Genomic DNA, 17958 nt, shown 5'->3' with positions numbered 1-17958 from the left:
CCACCTTTAAGTGTATTGTAGGAAATGTATCAACACTTTTTTTTCTTGTTATAATGTTTTTTTTGTAAGTTATAAACTTATATATGCATTTGAACAACATTTGGATTACCTAATCTTTTTTATCGAGTGAAACAATTTTTGATAGGAATGCTGGAATGGATTACAAAATGAAAAGTGATGATGCAACTGGAGCTGTAAAGATTGAACTTATTCCAATGGCTAGTTTCTTCTAGGTTGCCATGTTATTGATACTACAGATATTGTAGCAGACAACTCCAATTCAATATTTTTAGTTATGTTATTATCTTTTTTTATCTATAATTGGGATGTATTGTATTTAGTTAACCTTGGACATGTTGATGTAAAAACTACCTATATTTAAATGATAAGAGTATTTTTTTTCATTCAGTTTCATAGTATTTATTGTGCTTGCCATTTATAGGAAGTTGAAATGCTGGTTTAATTAATCAAATGATAAAATGTATAAGAATAAATAAAGAAAAATAAAATACAAAGACTTCAAAGAAATAGGTGACGAAATACCTAATTAATCACATAATTTCAGGATTTGTGACACCTAGGTCGTCACAAACTGACTCAGAATTGACATTGGGCTTGAAAATATGTGAGGAATTGGGCGTCACGCATACTGAGAACATGTGACGAATTACACACCTACTATAGGTGACGATTTTTGTGACGACCGAAATTCGTCACATATAGCATTATGTGACGAATTTTTAGTATTTTGTGACGCTTTGCCATGGTCGCTAAGGCCCTATTTTCTTGTAGTGGACTTGGCGCGAAGGCTGCTAGTTCAGGGGTAACGAGACAAAATGGCAGGAGCAAGCGATCTGGTGTCCAAGCCAATTGGTCAAATGATGACTACTTCACTTATTAGATTAGTGTTAGCTGAGTTATCCATTTCACCAGCTAACTAAAGCTAGCCCGTGCTAACATAAGGTTTTGATCACGGTTTCACAAAGAATAAGGCTCACTAGCTTCCACGAACCAATGACAGCGATCATGCCGTTTCTGTGATTCTTGACGACATCCATTACCCCCATCTGACTCTCCCTCACCTCAGGAACAAACCCCAAGAAAAATCAAAGGTGTCGAAGCTTAGTTGGACGTCGATTCGACGTACACCCTTTCTAGGGTTTTCGGTGATCCGCATCAGCTTTCAGGTGGTTTTCGGCCGAATTGGACCTCAGCTTAGGAATGAAAACTCTTCCCCTTGACTTGTTCTATCTTTCTATGAAAGTTGGTGACGATTGGAGTTAGGTTATTGTTTATCGAAACCGCCGCGTGTGGGGACTCTGGCAAATTGAATTTTTGGACAATGACACGTCCCTTGTCCTGGGTCAGGTTCCAAGGTTCGTTTCAGTTTTTAATTCTCAAGAACCATAAAAACCCCACCGGACCGTCTATATTAATTTTTTTTTTTCTTTAGCCTTTGTTTTATATGCCCAAACTAAAAATCTATATAAAAAAATTCTCAAGCCCAAAAGCCAAACCCTTGGTAATTACCTCATCTCATCCATTCAACTATAGCCGTGATTTCACATTCCAGTTTTCATCCCTCTCTCTCCTCTCTTCTTTTCCTCATTTATCTTTAGCATTATGTACACTTTGATTTCATTTTAGGATGTACACTTTGTCTTGACTTGATTTCATTTTAGGATGTACACTTTGTCTTGATATGAAGCTTTCTATCTTTTGATTTATAGTTGTATATAAACTTTCTATCTTCCGATCATAAATCTTGGAGATCTAGTAGTGAAAACTCAAATTTGCTTGAATTTGTGGTTGAAATATGTGTTTGGTATTGGAAATAGATTATAAAAAATAAAAAAAAATAAAAAAAAAAGATTAAATTACATTCTTCCATCTCAAGTTTGAGTGCAATTGCAATCTCATACAACATCTTTAAAACATTTCAATATCATACATTTACTTATATTTCATTTCAATTTCATATAACCATTAGTCAATCTATTAAATTGACTATTAAATGATGACGTGGTAATAGTAATTTTCACATTTGTACTAACATGGCTGCCAACTTTTACCACGTAGACAAACAATTAATAAATATATTTCAATTATTTAATATTTTAGTTAAATGGCGAAGATCAAGGGTGAGAAGAGACACATCGAAGGTACCACCTCAAAGATCAAAGATGAAGATATTCTTCCCACCAACGAGATATTAAGTTTGAGATACAAGTGGTTTGTAGTTTAGTTAATTAAATATATTCGTTTATGCATATAAAGTTTTGTGTTTTAATTTTTTTTCTCCTGTAATTTAGATGAATGCGTAAATTTTCTTATTGTTTGCCAAAACAAAAAAAAACAAAAAACAAGATTTAATGATTAGAAAGTTTAAAAATAGGATACTCCAAAGCACCATAAACATTTTGTTCCATTTTCTTATTTTTCATTTTTTTAACTTTTCTTTAATTTATTCAAGACGAGTGAGTATAGTATCAAGATGAGCGAAAAATCAGATATTTAATCAGATTGACTAGTCACATGTCTTGTCCAATCGTTCAATAAGATATAGTTACCTTGTCATTTGCTTTCTACTTAAAGTTACGCTAACAAACATACCGACACCATATCTTCACCTAAGTAATGAAGTATGGATGGTATCAAGAACGTATGTATACTGGATGGTCGAAGATGTCACGTGACCGGGGGCCGAGTCCAAGATTTTCTACAGAATAATTGGCATATTGCAACGTGGCCCTTCTTCAGGAATCTGAACTATAGGGTATAGACTTATGTTTAATTCAGCCCGTACAATGATGGGTTTTTTTTTTTCTTTTTCAGTGAAGTACAATCATGGGTTTCCACTGAAGACTCAAGAGAACATAACCATCAGTTCTAATCTGGGCCATACTCAAATCCAAAAATTCTTACTTAAATCAAACCAGCCTATTTAATCACCGAAGTTTTGAACATGGGCCTTACCAGCCCATTTGATCACCTTCTCTACAAATAATTTTTCTTTTGTTACAAAAGACTGTAAATTTCCATTTTTTATCTCTGGTTGTACTTAACATCAAATTAAGATTCTTAATTTAACTTACAGCCGATCAAGGGCACGCAGATTTTTTTGGAGGCACAAAAGAAATAGAAGTTGTGGAATTTTCTTTTAAGTGGTGGATACCCAGTTTGAGATTTATATACTGTGAAAAAAAACGTTGTTTTCAGAAGTATAAGCAGAGTTGCTTTTGTTTTTTTGCTGCTGCCAATCCATGGTTTTGAAAAAACAAAAAAACAAAAAAAAAACACTTTTTTTCTTTTCATTTACCAAAAATAATTTTAACCCCAACTTTTCTAAAAAGCTGATTTTGAAAAAATTTCGAGAATGTCGAACCAATCCTAAGCTTTTGGGTGCATTTTGGGAATCTTCTAGATTTTATAGTGGAGAATATAAGAAAGAAGTCAAATGATGAAGGAACAAAATTTAGGAATTTTGATATCTGAATACTTAACCACTAAGTTTAGTTGACATTAGGAGCCTATTTAGAAGAAATGATTCCAAATCTAGTGATTTAATTAACATTATGAGATTAAATTGCTTGTTTAAGCTATTACGACCCATATAGACAAAAATTTAAAAACAAAAGAAAATGAAAACAAATCCATAAGATGTTGTTTCTGAACAAAATCCATAAGATGTTGAACACATTATATTTTAAAAAGTGATTTTTACAGATATTTTTCTCCTTTTACAGATCCTATATTATTTATGGTCACTAATAAGAATAAGCATGTTTATCAACATTTAACTAATAAATCAATCACCAACTTCCATATCCTTTAGTTTCCAAAACGTTATCTACAAATTTGATCTCCCTAATATTACTCTTCCAAATATATGCAAAACTATCTGCCACCGTTCCAACTAAACCATTAAATTAGGCATTCTTTGCATTGCTTATAGGGGTCAACAAAATAAATACAAAGAGAAAACACTGGGTTATTGGGGTCATGAACACCCATTGCTCCCAGTTTAGCTATGTTGTTGATATGCATCTTGGTGTGGGTTCTCGCATTCTCAGTTTCCACTATTGGTACGCATCTTGGTGTGGGTTATGCCAATGTAGCTCCGCTATTGATATGCATCTCGTTCCCAGTGTAGCTCCCCCTCCATTCTAATAACTAATAATTTAACTCACTACCAATGTTATTTGTCTACATTATATATATATGGCCACTAGATTAACTAAATCAAAGAAAATCAACGACAAAAAGTGAACAAAAGTGTGCAAGAAGAGAAAATGAGCGTGTAAGGATCATCTCCCTATATATAAATGTTTGCATCAAAAAATAGAAGTGATTCTCGCATTCTCAATTTCCGTCCCCACCCTACATCGTCGATTGTAATCTAACACGTGTAAGTGTTTAGACCATCCAACTCCAACACATGCCCAACAACAGTACACACAAAAGGAAGTGACACAATACAAACAAGCAGTCATTGCAAATTATATGCATTCATAATTTTATACACACATAATCATAATTAACACCCAAAATTACATATATACCCTCTTCCTCCTCTCCCTCTGCCTCTCTGTTTTAGTCTACCCTTTTATTTTCTTTCCAAGCACATCAAAACTCCATATAAAACACCCAAACCCCATTTGCATACACCTCTGAACTCCACATATGACTTCAGTTTGCATATCAAACTGCGTCAACGACGCACGTGACCCCCGCGTGCCAATCCGGGCCACGTACGTGAACCTCTACAAGTGGCCTGAGTCGGACGCGGAGTTTGTGCGCTCGGTGAGCTCCAATGGGCGGCGAACTGATCCCGCGCAGAGACATGGGCACCCGAGGGTGGTGGACAGCATATCATGCAGGCAAATGTATCTCAGGAGCTACAAGTTTTCGAGGAAAGAAAGCGTGCCGGAGAAAACACAAAAGTGCTTTGGGAGAGTGAAGGAGAAAATGGCTGGAAATTACAATAGTAACGGGAATAAGGGTAAGAAGGGGAAGGGCAAAGTGGGGAGGAAAAAGAACGGTACGTGTTTGGCTCTCAGGAAAGTGAAGGAGTTTTCATCTGCTGCTCTCTTTAGAATATTTCAGAGGTTGCTGTCTTGCTCTGCTAGTATAGATGTTGTGAATCATGATGATTAATTTACTTCTTGTTTTTTGTAATTTGTGTTTTTTGAATGTTTTTTTTTTTTATTTTGGTGTTTTAATTAAATTATAATCCAGAGATTGTTGCTGTTAATTTGTGTTTTGTTTATGTAATTCGTGTTAATGTATAAATGCTGAGAGAAAATAGTAGCATATATATTTGGTTCTGCAATATTTTCTGCATGTATACGTTTTTGGTTTAGAAATTTGAATCTTTCTCAGTAAATGGTGTAGAATAATACTTAATCAGCGACTCAAAAAGAGAAGTTTAGGCAGCGCGATTGAAACTCAATTAGTTAAGAACATTTATTTCTGCATTTTTAATCCGACCAGTTTTCGACTCCCCCTTCCCGAATGTCGTGTCAGGTGTACCAAAAGAAAAAACAGTTTAGGTTGCTAGCATTTAACAGGTACATAGCTTAGCTAAGTACAGAGATATTATAAAACATGTAAGACACATGTATAACTGCTGAAACATGCATCAAAACAATAGAAAAGTTGACTGATTCGAGCTTTATCCCAGTTAATTAATTTTGTTAGAGTATCGTTGAACTGCACAGGATTTAAATTTATAACACCTAATTCAGCAAAATAAATAAATAATAGCAGGACCTGTTTTGAATCTGGGATTTGGATCCTCTCCGAGGCAACTGTTCGGGATCTTCCTGACCAGTGTTAGTGGATCATTAGATTTTTATCCAACGGTTACAAATAGAGGGCTCTCTAAAAGTTATAATAATTGTAACACTAGTCAAGAGGATCCCGATCAGTTGGCTTGGAGAGATTCCAAATCCTTGAATCTGAATGGTCATTCACAAAAAGATTCAAGCTTTATTTTTAATTGGGTACTGAAAGGATTCGAGCTTTGATCAGTATTACAACCTGAAAATAAATATAATATATATAGGGGACATTCTTTTTACTTCTCACATATTTATTGTTAATTTATATCGTTTGATCCTTTTCAATTCATTCGATTTGACGACAAAAAATTAAAAAGGTGTATATATATGGATTAAGACAAAAACTTTATGTTAAAATTTTGCTAATTGGCTTCTGTTGGGTTGAGGGATCTTTTGGGTCAAAGTATATTGCTGTCTTAATAGGAAAAGCCTACCGTTACGGTTAAATTAACCTTTGATTTGGTGCCAACTGAAACATAGAAAAGGAACAATTCAACGTGCTGAATGACGAAAAATTATGTTCCTGTGTATGATATAACTATAATTCTTTTGTTGCAATTCAAAAGTTGTAAAACTCAACGCGTGACTTATTGCAATCCGACATTAAAGAAATAAGGTGGAGAATCTTACATATAATCAGGGGTATATCCCTCTCTTCCTACACGAAATGAGTGCCATAGCTCTTCGATCTTATATTATGAGATTGATCGGATGGGTAAATTTAATATAATCCTCAATATCCAACAGGATTAAACGGCGTTCAAATACTACAAAGAGCCAAAGTTAAATTGATTAGTGAAGGTTTTCATGTCATGACCTCCATTAACAATGAAGTTATGGCATGTATAATCATGCTCATGGGAATTATCAGAGACTAGAAGGCATGAATTAACAACACTAAAACGTGGGTAAATAAGACGGTTACATATATGTTTAAGTTTCTTTCAATCGTTGATGTATTGTGGATGATTGCTAGTTTGATGCATTGTAGATTAAACTTGTATAACACCTAAAAGCTATTAAAAAAACAGTAGTGGCTGACAGTCATTCACGCGCATGTGAGTAATTGTTGCTAGCACAACTCTAACAATAAAGAAACGAAATGTGCTATGTTACCAAATAATTTGCTATTTATGCTACTAAACTGTGAATCATGCTAGCCAGAAACATCAATGTGTGAAATTGGCTGTTAATTACATAATCTCCCAAACTTGAAGGATTAGGGTTTGATCTTAACGAAGTTGATGTGATAGCTAAGGAGTGAGAGTGAGGAAATAACAAAGTGACAAGTTGGGGGACAATGAAAAAAGAGAGAAAGATATAATGATAATGGCCACCAAACACATTGGCAATTTTGTTGGTGAAACTTGCACTCTAAGCATGTCCTTAATCAATACGCCTGCAGCTAATACTTGATGGTCCCTTATGGTCCTCATCAACATCCGAAAAAGTACCGAAAAACTGAGACTTATAAACTTGTAATAATTATTTTATTTTTATTTATGTATACATGATATTCGGAGTTGGAGATTTAGGCTATGTAGCACAATGGGCAACCATAATTTAATATGAAGTTTATCATTTCAAAGAGTTGAACTTAAGAGAAATATTAGTACACTGTAACAGTGACAAAAATGGCTTATTCAGAAGCCAAAGTGGATGATCGGTTAGTTTATATATTTTGGTCAATCTTGCATATAAAGTTTTCTCACATCTCTCATGACTTATGTTTCTCTTTTTTTTTTCTTTTTTTTTTTATTTTAATTTTGCTTCGTATTGTATGTATGTTTTTTTAAATACACGCATTATTACTACTTTAATTTACACTAGGAAAGTGGGAAGGGTTTGAACTTGGAATGCAATTGGTTAAAAAAGAAAGCTCTGACCACCAAAACAATCCACCACTTGTTAGTGTATGCATGTTAAATCTTCTGTTTCAACAAAATTGAGATATGCAAATGACTTCTAGTTTATTTGGATGGTTATGGGTTTATTTTATAAACCTTATACTAGTAAACGGATTTCTTATGCCAGGATGACTTACTATATTTACCATTTTGTAGTTAGGGACTTTATTTTTAATTTACTACGTCTCAGATTCAAATCCTATTTTCTCATCTTAGCATAGAATATTTGATTATATTTTCCACCTTCTGTGTTTTAGGTGATTTTCAAAATGAATCACATGGTTTTAATTTTCTGATACGGTAGATTCTAAAATCATAACAACTTATGTTTCCTATTTATTTGGCTGTATGATAATTTGTAAATTTTTGTTGTGTCCAATGTGAGACCCTTTATAGGCTTCAGAGAAGTAGCACTTCCATACATGTGATTGGTTTTCGTTTTGGATTATGAATCAATTATTGAGGAGATGTTGAAGCTCCGTGATGACTAGTTTTGGTTCATATGGTGGAAATGTGGCTTCTACATCAATTGAAATAGGATCAAGTATAAAAAACTACCTCAACTATTGGTGTCATGACACTTTCATACCTCATATTTTAAAATTGACAATGTCATACCTCATCTTACGAATTTGTGTCAATATTATATATTCCGTTAGCCTACCATTAATTTCTCAGTTAAATGCTGACGTGGGTTGATCCAGATCTGTTGATGTAATATTCCTTCCTAATGCTAGAATATGTTTAATATAATGGCACAAGTAAGGGTGTCGAATCCACAGGGACTAATTGGACCTATGTAATCACTTGTTTTTGCAAGAACTTCTATGAAATGAACCAAACTAATCAAATTGAGCAGATTTGTTGTTGTTTCTTGAAAGCATAAATAAAAGAAGTAAACACAACTAAATGAATCAACAACTAATAGAATGAGATAATACCAATGGAGATGAAACTAGGGATTCGGTTTCACCATTGCTCAACTAAGTCCATGTTTGTCAAGTTAGTTTATACTCATTCATCTACCTATTTCTTGAGTTTGTTTCACTTGGATATGATCAACCATATGATGTGTGGATTTGATCAAATGTCTCTAATCATGAACCTAATTGTGATGTGCAACTTTGGTTCATAATCAAGATTATGTAATGTACAAGAAACTTTCATAAAACCAAAGGGAAAAACTCGGCAGGATGTGTGCTAAACACTCCCTTCATTCATTCACATATCTACCAAGATTATGCATGATGTGTGTCTTAATCTTGGCTACACAACTTAGTGATTAATTCAAATGATGATCAAACATTAAAATCAACACACTAAGTCACCATTAAATCAGAGAATGAAACAAGAAATAGATAGACAAACTGAGCATTCTAACTTAATTACATGGCAAACTTTACAAGGTTACATCGAATCCCTAGAGGAGGATTAGTTACATTTCATGTTTACAAAGATTTAACATAAAAATAAATAACATGAGCGAACATAAGATTAAGAAGGAGAAACCCTTGAAGCAAAACTGATGTTGAAGTCCTTGAAGAGTTCCTTGGTGTTGCTTCTCCAAATGTGGTGCGGATGAAGGTAGAATGGCTTGGTTGAATGGTTTCTGCCCTTGGGACAGAAAATGGACAGAGAATGGGGTGAAATGGGAGAGGTTATGGGTGTGTGGAAGAGAATGGATAGTTTCTGTAAGATGGAGAGAGTATCGAATGCAATGGGATGGAGAGGGAGAATGAGAGTGAAATGATGGACAGAAAATGGAGCCAAATAATGTGTGTAATGGAATTGTTCAAGAAGAAAACTTGCGGACCTTTCCTATGTCCAATGAGACTTGTTTTATCAAAAAGAATGTGTCTCCAACAATCAGATTGGATCTTGCATTTGTTTAACTCAGATGGCTGAGCATAAATCAGATGGAATGATGGGTTTCTGAGGTAGTGGACGCATGGCATGGACAAGGTCTGCAAGCATGTGGTTTGTTTAATCAAAATGCATGTGCCCTTGCTGCAACAAGTGAGTGGAACCTGCAAAGGTGAATTGGAGCACCAGAAAATGTTTATACAAATCTGGAAATGGGAAGAACACACGGCATGGACAAAGGGATGAGTTGGATTTCTGAAATGATGGCTGCAAGGAGTTACTTGTTTAATCACAATGCATGTGAATTTCTGTAAAGATGAAGTGTAGAAATGTAATGGAGTGCACGGAATGGATGTTTGTGTTTGTTGGTGTCAAAATGGCTGAAATGAATTAAGTGATGGAAATGGGATTGTGAGGAATCTGATTTGGTGCTAGAATTGCATCAAATGATGGGATGATATGGGAACACACGGCCAAGGTTGTGACATGCATGTGAATGCATGTTTTGATGTTGGAACCACATAGGTGACTTCCATGCTTTTGCTTTGTTTAGAATCACCCAATATGGCCGAATTGCATCTCTTAACACTTCACATCTTTTCTGGAATGTTTTTACTTCATTTGCCTTCCCATTGATCCAAGTTCACCCTTGGCTGCACACTAACACCAAATAGTGTAAAATGCAACTAGTTTAATCCAAAACAACCACAAAGACACCAAATAAGGAAGATATAAATGCATGCAAAATGTGACTTATCAAGATCCCACTTTTAAAAACAAAAAACAAAACAACAAAACCTTTCGTCCCTTCCTCCCCATCTTCATCTTCTTCCCTGCTTAATCTTTAACCAAGGAAAAAAAAAAATTTGAAAACCCACCCCCCCCCCCAACCCCCCAAAAAAAAAAAAACAAATCCAACCCCATGCAACCCAAAAAGGAGAAGGAGGAGGAAGAAGAAGAAAAAAACCCAGATCCTGTTGCCAGCCCAATTCTGTGAGTGGAGAACCTGGGCGCGGAGAAAATGGGGGGAATGGATGTGGATTTAAAGAGTGGGGTGTGTAGAGGAGGGAAGAGGGTGGGTGCGGGGGAAAACAATTGGTTCTTTTTTTTTCTTTTCTTTTTTCTAGGTTGTAGCAGATAGGGGGAAGAAGAGGAAAGAAAATGAAGATGGGGGAGAAGAAAGAGGGCGCAGGCCGCGGGGGGGGGGGGGGGGGGTGGCGGGGGCGGAGAAGGGACAAAGTTTTGTGTATTTTTTTTTCTTTCTTTTTCCTGGGGTTGCAGCAGGTAGGAAAAAGAGGAAAGGAGATGAAGATGGGGGAGAAGAGAGAGGGCACGCGTGCGCGCGGGGGGGGGGGGGGGAGTTTTGTTTGTGTTTTTTTCTTTTTTCTAGGTTGCAGCAGATCGGGGGAAGAAGAGGAAAAGAAGATGAAGATGGGGGAGAAGACAGAGGGCGCCTAGAGGGGGAAGACAAAGTTTTGTTTTTTTTTTTTTTTCTGGGTTGCAGCAGGTAGGAAGAAGAGGAGGGGAGATGAAGATGGGGGAGAAGAGAGAGGGCGAGCAGAGGGGAAGTTTTGTTTGGTTTTTTTTTTTTTTTTTTTAACTTTTGTTTATTATTTTAATTTTTTTTAGTTTTTAATAAATTTTTAATAGAAAGTGGGTCCCGAATCAAGTTACGTTAGCATTTAACTGATAAATTAACAGAAAAACTGACGGAGGTATGACATTGTCATTTTAAAAAATTGAGGTATGAAAGTGTCGTGAGTCCCATGCTTGTCACATCTTTAATTTAATTAAGGAACAAATAACTTAACTTGGCAGAAGCCATTAATTGATATGATTTTAAAACTTCATGGTGCAATATTGAGAAAATTAAAAACTCGTGCCCCATTTTAAAAATCTCTCCAAACTTAAAAGGTGTAAAATGCAGTTAGCTTGTTTTCATATTCTTAGTTCCCATTGCTCCACAGTCCATACTTTGATATCTTAATTCAGTTTATGTCGTGATAGTCCTCAATCATTTGTTAATACTGTACTTTTGTGTTTGATAATGAGGAATTAAAAGATGTCCATGGTTTGGAACTATTTGCAATCTTTTAAGTCGCGCAGAATGCCCATGATTTTAGGACTAGTTCGGTATGGGATACTGAACCGAAGAGGTAATCCCGAATCCTAAATCGATTATTTTTGGGACGGAAATCTGAAGACCGATCCCAAACCAAAATTCCAGTATTCTCGAATTTCGGTATTATGGTACGGTTCGGAACTTCAATTCAATTCCTAATTGCCTTCTTGTGAATGAAGGCCCTTGAAGTTCATGGAATTGAAACCCCCCAAATCCAAAACCCTAGAAGTCAAATACCCAAATTGAAAAAGAAAAAAAATGAAGCCATTCCACCCAAAACTAAACAAAGTTACTTTCATTTCCTTTGGACAAAACATAATATAATATATATATATATACACACACACATAAATATATATATGCTTAATATATCAACAGCTCTAAGTCCTCCAATATATATGTTTAACAGCGCTGCTGCTGCATATGCAAGCCAGCAAGTAATAAAACCAAAAATTACTTACGAATTATATTTAATAGCATTATTATTCATCAGTATCATGCATCATATATTGCTGTCAACTACAACTGTTGCATGCTCGACCAAACTTAAGGCTTGAAGGTCTGAGCCCTTCAAACGAAGCTAAACTCTTGGTCGAGATCAACGATCTGCTGCCATTCCTAAAAAAGAAGGGATGAAAGTTAAGAGAGAGATCAAAGAGGTCGGTCGAGAGAGAGAGGTGAGTCACTTGTGTGATGTGGCCGGATTAGAAGATGGCAAATGAGGAGGAGAAAGAGTGAGAGAAATCGGTGAAGGATGAGAGACAGAGAGAGCAGGGCGAGGTGACTGTCGAGGGAGAGTGAGGGTTTTATTTAGATTCAACGATTGAGATTAAATCTCAACCAAATCAGACGGCTGTTACAATTTCATATATATATATATATATATATATATATATATATATTTAAAATTAAATGATATATATATTTTTTATTTCGGTCCGATTGGGATTATCGAACGAATGAAAATGTGAGACCAATCCCATACCAAAATTTCGGGATCGGTTCGAGATTGAGTACTAAAATTTTTGGGATTTTAGGTTTAGGATTTTTTCGGTTTGGCTTCGGGATTTTTTCAGTTCGGTTCGAAATTTTCGGTATTAATGAGACAAGAACGCCGAGAATTTCGTTTACGTGGTAAAACCCCACACACAATGGGGAAAATCCACGAGCACACTGCCCATTAAAGAATTTACTAAGAAAAAGCCAAGAAGTACAAAACTTATGCAAGACAACTTACTAGACACCGACTAGGAGATTGCATTGCTCTCTTGTCTTCGTACTTGCTTCTCTTTGTCTCCTCTTAGTCACACACCGGTCGCGGATATTGTCACTTCAAAATCCCAAGTTTTCTCGCACAACTTGATTTATGCCCAACAAATGATATGATATGATATGGTGGAGAAGCATGGGAGACTACATTTGGCCAGCCTGATGTCTTTTGGCCAAATAATGACCCGATGAACTCCATATAATTATCACCCAGCCTTCGGTTGGAGATAAATCTTTGGACAGTTCGGTCCATTTTCTGACTTTTAGACCTTTAGCCTTCTCTATTGGAGATAGTCTTAGAGCATCTCCAAAGGAGATGTCAAAATTGCCATGTAGGCATAAAACAGTAAAAAATGGCAACAAACTCTCTCCAATCGAGCTTTCAATTTCTTAGATGGCGCTGAGTCATTTGAAGGCAAAACCTTTTGCTGTCAAATTTATTAAATGATATTTTAATAGATTAATATAATATATAATAAATGTTGTTATGTTTTTGAAATATTTGATTGGTTGCCTTAATCATTGGACTCCACAAAAAGATAAAAAGTTTATTAAATGACATTATTATTTAACATTCGGGTGGAGCAAAATATTGTACAAAATGTCAAATTGCCACATAAGCTATAAACTATCATTTTGATGTTTAAAATTTGACATCTCCTTTGGAGATGCTCTTATAATGCTAAGATTTAAGATTAATATCCTACGACAAGTGTAGGCATGCAACCCAAGTCTTCCCAACTGGCTACACTTAAGGTCATCTCCAATCGAAGGCTGGCCAAAGGGCTCGTTGTAGCCCTCTGGCTCTCCAAGATATTAATATTTTAATGAACAGTACATGACCATATTTGCCTCTATCTCCAACTGAGGGTCAAAGGACCATAAGGGTCATTTTAGCTCTGTTACAAAAAACAGTCTCTAACCGAGGGTCAAAGGTTCATAGGGCGAAACATAATTTATTATTTAAATTAAAAACTACAACAATTTAAATTTAAAAACAACAACTTAAATTTAAAAACTACAACTTAAATTTAAAAACTACAAATTAAATTCATAAAAAAAAAAAAAAAAAAGGCCCAAATTTTTTTTTTTTTGAATCCAACGGTAACTAGCCGTTGTATTTGAAATTTTGGCCTACCATTCCTGTCGGATATAACTGACAGGAAAAATGAAAATTTTGGCTCGACCCGGGGCTGGTTGCTTTGGGCCAGCCAGTTGGCCCTTTGGTATATCCGACAGGAAAAATGAAAATTCTGGCTCGACCCGGGGCTGGTTGCTTTGGGCCAGCCAGTTGGCCCTTTGGCCCTTTTTTGTCCAGTGGGGCCAACGAGCCCTTTAGCCTAGCTCTCAGTTGGAGACGGTTTTCGGGCTATTTTCAACCCTTTGGCCCTTTGAACCTTTCGGTTGGAGATGGCCTAACTTGAGACTGCTTTGTGTTTTGATAGCCTACATCGCAGTAAATGCATTTCGTAAGACCTAAACCCTAAACCCTCTAAAATTTCTAATATTTCCTCCCCAACCCCCCACCAAAGTTGTTTATGTCTCCGCAAAGTAATCACACCACATTTATAAGTCGCGTTGTTCATCACACCGCTCGCAAAGATAAAATCGACTTGCAAAAGTAAATTTCACATAGACCATATCATTACGAGACTCGGGACCGTTAAATTTGATACAAATAGTTCAACTCTTATTTCATCTCCTACAATATTATCCGGCATCCATGAACGGAGGACCGCCGCGATGTTGTTCGAAGATCCCTAGACAATTTTGTATTAAAGGAGATTCTTATCGTAGCCGTCGACATTATTTCTAGTGGAACCGTAGTTAGGAGCTTATGTACTTATTATTACACATGTTACTTAAGTTGTAGTAATCTTGCTTTCTTGGTGATGAACAAAACAAGTAAATATTGACAAGAGAGAGAAACAAACTGAGAAAATCAATTCAAATCTAGTTTGCACTACAACTACATTTGGGAGAAGACTTTTTTTCCCTTTCCTAAGAATCCATTCAATCAAGAAATATTTGCTTCCTCTCCTTTCCCGCCTTCTCGTCCACACGTCCTCCCTTGATATAGAAATTAGAACCTTTCCTTAAACTACCAATCACTCCGACCTCTCCTTTTCCTCACCAGACTCCCCATATATACCGTCTTCATTTTCTGCCCCGGCATGGATGCTTTCTTATGACATCTCTCCTAACGCAACTAACTCTGGTTAGACCCTGGTCACCTCAATGGAAAGTTTCAACTTTCAACTACATCAGCAACTCAACAACACTAGCAAAGAAAGTTTCAAACTTCGACTCTATCAGCAACTTAACAACGGTAGCAAAGAAAGTTTCAATTTCAATTACATCAGCAACTTAACAACACTACAAAAAACCACTGTTTGATTAGGTGCTTATGATGCAATACCAAAGCAGGCGCATACATATCTTAACCTTCTTTTCAAAATTTAAAATATATACAGGAACACTACGCAGTTTCAATGGCAAAGCACACTTATATAGCTGGTGAACAGAAGCCATTTACCATGATCAGAATGGCTGAAAGGAAGTAGACACAGAACCAAAGAACACAACCGTCCACAGTAAAACATCTATAAGTCGTCATTTTAAGATCAATGATAAAAAATCCTTTCTGGATACACCATAAAAGAACACAAGCCAGAGAAAAGGGACACAACACAAGCTGATTGAGGCCTCTGAATCTAGACCCATGAATCCCCTCCACAAAGATTGGTCATCACTGCTAAACTAGATTTCAGATTGATGTTAGTCTTAGGGGATCAACATAATTGCTAATTTCCCAATTATCTGTAACAAACAGTAAAGATTGACCGGATGATTATATCTCCAGTCTCCAGTAGTTTCGAACAATGCTAAGTATTCAAAGTTTTAAGTGCTTTAATTATAAAGTTTCCTGGTGTGAATCATTGAACTTCCAACAGTTTCACGCTTCTAATAGCGTGGAGTTACCATATTTCCCAAGGGGATAAGCCCAAGAACCTTTGAACTGGGTCACTATCGTACGGAAACCATAACCAAAATCTTATTATGAATGAACTTATTAGGGTACGAAATGAAAAAAAACTTAATTTGGCACCATCGTCTATGATTGAAACATCTATTAACAACACTATTAAGAATGAAATGAGTCACAACTGGTAAAGTGGTACAGATTGAAAACTGAATAGCATAACACACCAAATCTAAACAAAAACTATCGGCAGAAATCAATACCATCATCGTAATTGAAATCAGTATCAGCATTATATAACAAAATCATTATCCGCATTTTTCCATTGGAAATCCTATCAAACACATTCTACACGGCACAGTATCTTAACACGTCAAACTTCTTATAAGAGGCAATAAAAAACAATAATACCATTGAAAGGAAAGCAGATGTAGCAACAGACCTGACCCATCATCAACTCTATCAATAAATCCGATAAGCGGAATGCAAAACATTGAGGGCGTGGCATCAGCAGCAGCACAGTCAAATATAGATGGGTAGCAAAAATTGAACAGTACCCGATTTAAAGCTCGAACTCCTCGTCCCTAAGAGCCATCTCTGCAGCCTCTTCTTCCTCGTCATCAAGAATAAAGTACTCATTCCTCTCCACCGGCCTGAACATATAGAACATCACCATGTAAAACGCAAGGCTCGCGGTCTCCTCAGCTGCATTGCTCACCCACTGGTACTTGTACGCGGCGATGGTCTTGAGCGCAAAAACAACGATTCGTGTGAAGTACAAGTACCCAATAACGACAACGTAAAATTGCCTGAAAAGGGTCAGCTTTGCCAAGTTCCTGGCAGCTTTTCCGTCGGTTTTCGAGGTTTCTCTCAGAGACCTGATGGACCAAACAATTGGGAAGATGATAGCACAGCAGCAAATGATATCAACCAACAAAAACACCTGGTTCCAGGTGACCCAGTCCTTGATAAAGGGCCCCGTTTCGCCGATCACAATCGACGCTACGTTGGCCAAGACCTGCAGAGGGATCACAATCATCAACACCTTCTTCTCCTTCTCCTGCAAAAAGGGCTTCAAGAACGACCACCCGGTCCCGATCAAAACGATCACGGTAAACAACAAAACGACACGGAGGAATTGGAAGATGTAGAACAACACATCCCAGCCATGCGCGGTGCCGGTGACCTTCACGTAGTGCTTGTCCTCCGCCGCACAAATCAGATTCAACGCCTTCATCAGAAGCAATCCGCCCATCAATAGATGGATCCGGTGCACGGATCTCTTGTTGGTGTAACAGAGGTAGACCCAGAAGCCGACAAACACCAAATACGCGACAAAAAAGACCGAAAACAGCGAAGGCAGGTGGGTCAACCCGGCGGAGAGATAGTCGTGGGACCCATCCGGATCAAGATTGTAGACCTCCGTCCGTACGAGCATTGAGACTGTGGTGTCCGGCGCGCAATTGGCGAAGAAGAGGCTGTATTCGTTGGGGGCGGAGACCGGGTAGGAGTGTTCGAAGGAGGCGAGCGGCGGCGGGGAGAGCTCCTTAAAATTGAAGAGGTGGGTAATGTAGCGGGAGTCCAAGACGCAGAGCTGAGGGTTCTGCTGGATCTCGACGAGGACCTGGAGGAGGGACTCCTCGGAGAGGAGGAAGAAGCCGAGGCGGGAGGGCTCGATGTTGTTGAGCTTGGAGGTGACGGACACCTGCGAGACCCGGATGCTCACGTGACCGGTGTGGGTGAACCCGAACTTCTCAAAGAGGATCATGGGGCGGTTGTCGGAGGAGATCGTGAGGGTCTTAATCTCCGCGGCGATCGGAGAAACCAGGGCCGCCACCAGGGCGGCGATGACGAGAGGGACGAGGGTCAGTTTCGTCATTTTGCTCTCGGCGAGGGTCGGGGGTTTGACCTCTGGTGGGAAATGGGGGAGATCGGGGCGAAGGTTGGGATTTTGGGGACGAAGGAAGCGAA

General features: G+C 37.3%; 2 protein-coding genes across 2 annotated transcripts; one reads left to right on the top strand and one right to left on the bottom strand.

Moving 5' to 3' along the window:
• The first annotated feature begins 4646 nt into the window (after window positions 1-4646).
• On the top strand, window positions 4647-5245 carry LOC137744665 (uncharacterized). Its single transcript, XM_068484432.1, has one exon. It carries the CDS (start codon window positions 4684-4686, stop codon window positions 5155-5157), a length of 474 nt encoding a protein of 157 aa, XP_068340533.1. The 5' UTR covers window positions 4647-4683; the 3' UTR covers window positions 5158-5245.
• An 11013-nt stretch (window positions 5246-16258) lies between these two features.
• On the bottom strand, window positions 16259-17958 carry LOC137744827 (protein CANDIDATE G-PROTEIN COUPLED RECEPTOR 7-like). The gene has a single exon (XM_068484633.1). The coding sequence runs from the start codon at window positions 17864-17866 to the stop codon at window positions 16550-16552; it is 1317 nt and encodes a 438-aa protein (XP_068340734.1). The 5' UTR covers window positions 17867-17958; the 3' UTR covers window positions 16259-16549.

This window comes from Pyrus communis, chromosome 9 (genome assembly GCF_963583255.1).
Source record: "Pyrus communis chromosome 9, drPyrComm1.1, whole genome shotgun sequence".
Lineage (NCBI taxonomy): Eukaryota > Viridiplantae > Streptophyta > Magnoliopsida > Rosales > Rosaceae > Pyrus > Pyrus communis.
This window is presented reverse-complemented; position numbering and strand designations above follow the sequence as displayed.

Excerpts from the sequence above, each read along its gene's own strand:
- LOC137744827 (XM_068484633.1), bottom strand. The coding sequence starts at position 17,866 with ATGACGAAACTGACCCTCGTCCCTCTCGTCATCGCCGCCCTGGTGGCG.
- LOC137744665 (XM_068484432.1), top strand. The coding sequence starts at position 4,684 with ATGACTTCAGTTTGCATATCAAACTGCGTCAACGACGCACGTGACCCC.